The sequence below is a fragment of the Dermacentor andersoni genome, chromosome 5 (genome assembly GCF_023375885.2).
Source record: "Dermacentor andersoni chromosome 5, qqDerAnde1_hic_scaffold, whole genome shotgun sequence".
In the NCBI taxonomy this organism is placed as follows: Eukaryota; Metazoa; Arthropoda; class Arachnida; order Ixodida; family Ixodidae; genus Dermacentor; species Dermacentor andersoni.
The window spans coordinates 56,693,247-56,697,299 of NC_092818.1; the positions used below are offsets into that span (position 1 = coordinate 56,693,247).

Below are 4,053 nucleotides of genomic sequence, written 5' to 3' on the forward strand. Positions count from 1 at the left end.
GGAGCGGAGCAAGTGAGAGGAAGAAAGCCCTCCTGTCATTAACTTTTGAGGGAGCATAAACGCAAATAAACCGCCAATTACGGCCATGAAAAGAGAGGTCACAGCATATAAGGCGGCCTTCCCCATCAACACGTAGCGACAATGAAGAATGATTTAACTGCTTTCTGATTAACAAAAAGCATCCAGCGGAAGCACCACATGCTTGGCTAATACACACCTCGTAATCAGGTTGAAAAGTTTGCAGCGCAAGGTTGAAATCACCAGCAGACGATATCTTTGTCTCTTGCACTGCACAAACATCAACTTCGTGCTGCCTAAGCACGTGTAGTAACTGCTGCTGGCGTCTTATATTCCTCAGCCCACGTACGTTGAGTGTCGCTACACATAAGGGGAGGGTGAAGGCGGTAGCCATTTTGCTCACCTAAAGCTTTTGTGTTTCATCGCCCTTGGCCACAGGTAAATCTGTGGTCTTGCTCCCTTTGGACTTCTTTGTGGCACTCTCCTGACTAAGCTGATAAAACCGGCGCGGCACATTATTACCAGGAGAGGGAGGTCGCTGAGCAATAGGAGACACTTTCTCGGGCGCCTGTAGTGCACTTGCTGTTGCTTCGTCGTTGAATGGTGCCGGACGTTTCCTTGTCTGACTTATGTCCATCGCCTCTCCCTCTTCTTCCTTGTCATCAGGAGGCTTTTCTTTAAGGCTTGCTAGGCCAGGTGGGCAAACTGAGTCATCCTCGCCTGTAGCCTCGCTAGTATTACTTGGGCTGGTGTGACTGCTTGGCGTTGGCTTCAAGGACTCCTGGTCTTCGTCCCTAATGCCACCTGTAGTCTCTCCGGTGGCATCTACTACCTCTGTAGAATCCATGAGATGGTCCAGTTGTGGCTCGTCTGCGTTATATTGCCCAGAACGAAGCTTATTGGCGTATGTGGACACGCAGGCGTCCGCTGAGTGACCAAATCGGTGGCACTGTAAGCATCTCGGTGTTCTGCATTGTCGACGAACGTGTCCCACACGCTTGCAACGAAGGCACAGCGGAGGCCTACCGGGGATAAGTACGAGGCACTGGTGTCCATAAATGGACATAATGTGCGGTATTGAGCTTACGGTGATAGTGTCCTTGAGCACCAAGGAAACCTCCCGGTTTGTTGTCACCCACTGTTCCATACCAGTGCACCTCCATACTTCTCTCTCCACCGACTTCACCTGACCATAGCTCTGGAACGCCTCTTCAACGCGTCGTGGTTCAAGGTGAGGTGGAAGCCATAGTAATTTAAGCTTGATGTTTTTAGTCTCCGGATCTATCACCATGCACTTCAGCCCTTTGACACGGAGCTCACCACAAGCGACGAGAGTTTGTTTTGCCGCACTACTAGCGCAAGTAACCATCCATACATGGCTCATTTGATACTGTCCGACACCTACAATATCTGAAGTATTCACTACCTCAAGCAGAGCATCTCGGAAGTCAGGAGCACGGTATGGTCTGCCACTCAAGTCCGCATGAAGGAAGATAGAATTCAAAACGTCGTTACCGGTTGGTAGACGCGGGAGGACAACTTTGTAACTTGCATCTTCGGTCAAAAACGGGGTCGACGATCCTCGGCCTGGGGCCGATACGCTGTTTCCAGCAGAGAGCATTTTCGAGCACAGCCGTTCCACACGGCTTCTTCTTCTTCCACTCACACCTCAACTTACAGTTTACAGTGGGTACAGTGTGGTAGTAGCTCAATGGCACGTACCCCTTTCGGCTCAGGGATCTGTAAGGCGCCCTTGCATCCCTTGTCCCACTTGGAACGCGAAGAGGTCCCAGGGACAAGGGTAAGAACAGCTGATTTTGAAAAAAAAAGTTGTTTTGTGCAGCTTTTTCAAAATTTACTGCTAAAAAATTCTCGGCTCCAAAAGCGCTAACACACTCGTGCCACTGATCGCGCGTTTCTCATCGTCTTCTTCTTCTACAGCTGGCTTCGTTATGCAAAAAACTATGATCATCAGCAATGGATCGAGTGTCGTCGTCTTCCACAGCTGGCTCGTGGGCGCCCCTCGGCGCAACCGCGCGAACGCGCTCGTGCCGCTGCTCACACGTTGGTCTTCGCCGCCTTCTTCCACGGCTGGCTGCGTTGCCGCTCATCATTGCAGCCTAGATTTTCACTTCTCTTATGTCGTCTCAATAGGGAGGCTGCGTTTACGAGTTAGTGCTGATGGCTTAACAGGGTATGAGGCATTCATTAGACAGTTTTAGTTTAGCGTTTGCAACCGAACGTAAAAGCTTTACGTACGTAAAAAATAGCTTCGTCCTCACTGCGCATGGTTGGAACGTTATGGGGTTTCTGCGGTTTACTTGCGCTATGATAACGTACGTTATTTGGCAAATTTAACGTCCGTAACGTTTACGGACGCCAAGCAATATCGTCGTCGAACATGGCGGCGCCCATGGCTCCCGCATCAGCCTGAATTCTCGCGATGGCTACGCTTTCACTCGCATTGATCACCAGTAACTACTGTAACGAGCTTTAGCGTTCTCTTAACTCAACTGAAAGGTTAGTTATGAGTGCATAGCGCGTTGAGTTTCTGATATCGTTGGGCGATTCTGGCGCCCGTACTCCTAACGAGACGAGTCCACATAGCAACAGCAGGATGGTTGCTAATGCATCGTCTTAGCTTGGATACGCTTAGCAGGAGGCACCAGACGGCACCCTGTTGTATAACGTCTTCTTTACGTTTATCTTTCCGTAAGGAAAGCTAAAAGATTTGAAAGGACACGCACCATAACGTCCCACAAAAGTGCTTACGCATGTAAGGCGACAGACGCTATTCTAAAACTCTATTGTTTTAAAGTGACGGACGCATTTCATAACCGAGGTGATAAGCGAATGTGTGTGCCTACCTATATCGTCACGATGGCCACAAATGAGGACAACCGATATGTTCGTACTTTTGTTCAAAATTCTTTTTAAGCTCTCTGTTATGCGCTAAACAGCCTCGCTGGTCCTCCACCTTCACATCGTGGAATCGCTCATTGTTTTTTTTCGCTCCATGGTCCATTTGATGCTTCCGCATCAAAAGTAATACGCCTTCACAGCACACCCAGCACAGTCACAGCGTAAGCTGGAGGAGCCGCTCCATAGGAGACCGTCGTAAACTGCGTTAAGACGGTATGTGCAAGTACTGAATGTACAGAAAGTAGTGTTTCAATTTTCGCACATATGGGGGCCTATAACGCAAAATTATTCCAATATGTTTTTATGGCAATCTTCTGACATCGAATTTGCGTAACCGCAGCCGCAAGCTTTGGGCGGTGACCCGCAGGCCTGTCTGAGTAGACCAATAAATCGCTCTCCTCGTTTATAGGAGGTACCTTCTGCTTGCTTTAAAAACGAACATTGCCTACACTGAGCGGTTGGTCTTATATAATTGGCTAGGAGAGCGTACCGCTCTCCTAGCCAAGGAGAGCAGCACGCTCTAGTAGAGAGGGAATCGATGGGGCCGAGCCAGTGCACTGAAAATTGATAACCGGATGAAGAGGGTGGTGCCGGCTTCTGTGATTGGTCCGCTTTCCCTTACTTAGCTTGTGGCGGCTGGTCGAAAATCGCGACGGCATGCAGCGGAAGGTTAAGAATGCTGCTAAAACGGATCCTCAGCAAACATTAGTTGCCCGAACTAGGTTGCAAACATGCCGAAAGAGGTCGAAAACGTTACACGGCCACAGAAAAAGTTTTATTCCTTGAAAATAAACCCACCCTCTCCAGCTGGTGAGAGTAGCCAGTGCCTGAGCCATCGGCAGCAGCCATCTTTTATTCCTTTCGGAACGGGGCATCCTGTGCCTATTCAGAAGAAAACTCAGTTTTGTTCGGCATATTAATGCATCTTTAACGCGTACATGTCACTTTGACGGGGTGAGTTCTCGAGGTTTTCTGACGTCGCGTGACAGGCAGGTGAAGCGGGTGTCGCCTGAAAACTTTTGACAAATAGCCAAGCGCTAATGGCGAAAAGGCGTCGAATCAGAAACAACTGTTTTTCTTTTTTTTTCATTCCAGTCATGCATAATCAGTTTG

The 4,053-nt window shown here is 49.0% G+C and overlaps 1 protein-coding gene across 1 annotated transcript; it reads right to left on the bottom strand.

Moving 5' to 3' along the window:
• Window positions 1–421: 421 nt before the first annotated feature.
• Window positions 422–1,657, bottom strand: LOC126530328 (uncharacterized). Its single transcript, XM_050177648.2, has one exon. The coding sequence runs from the start codon at window positions 1,637–1,639 to the stop codon at window positions 422–424; it is 1,218 nt and encodes a 405-aa protein (XP_050033605.1). The 5' UTR covers window positions 1,640–1,657.
• Window positions 1,658–4,053: the final 2,396 nt, after the last annotated feature.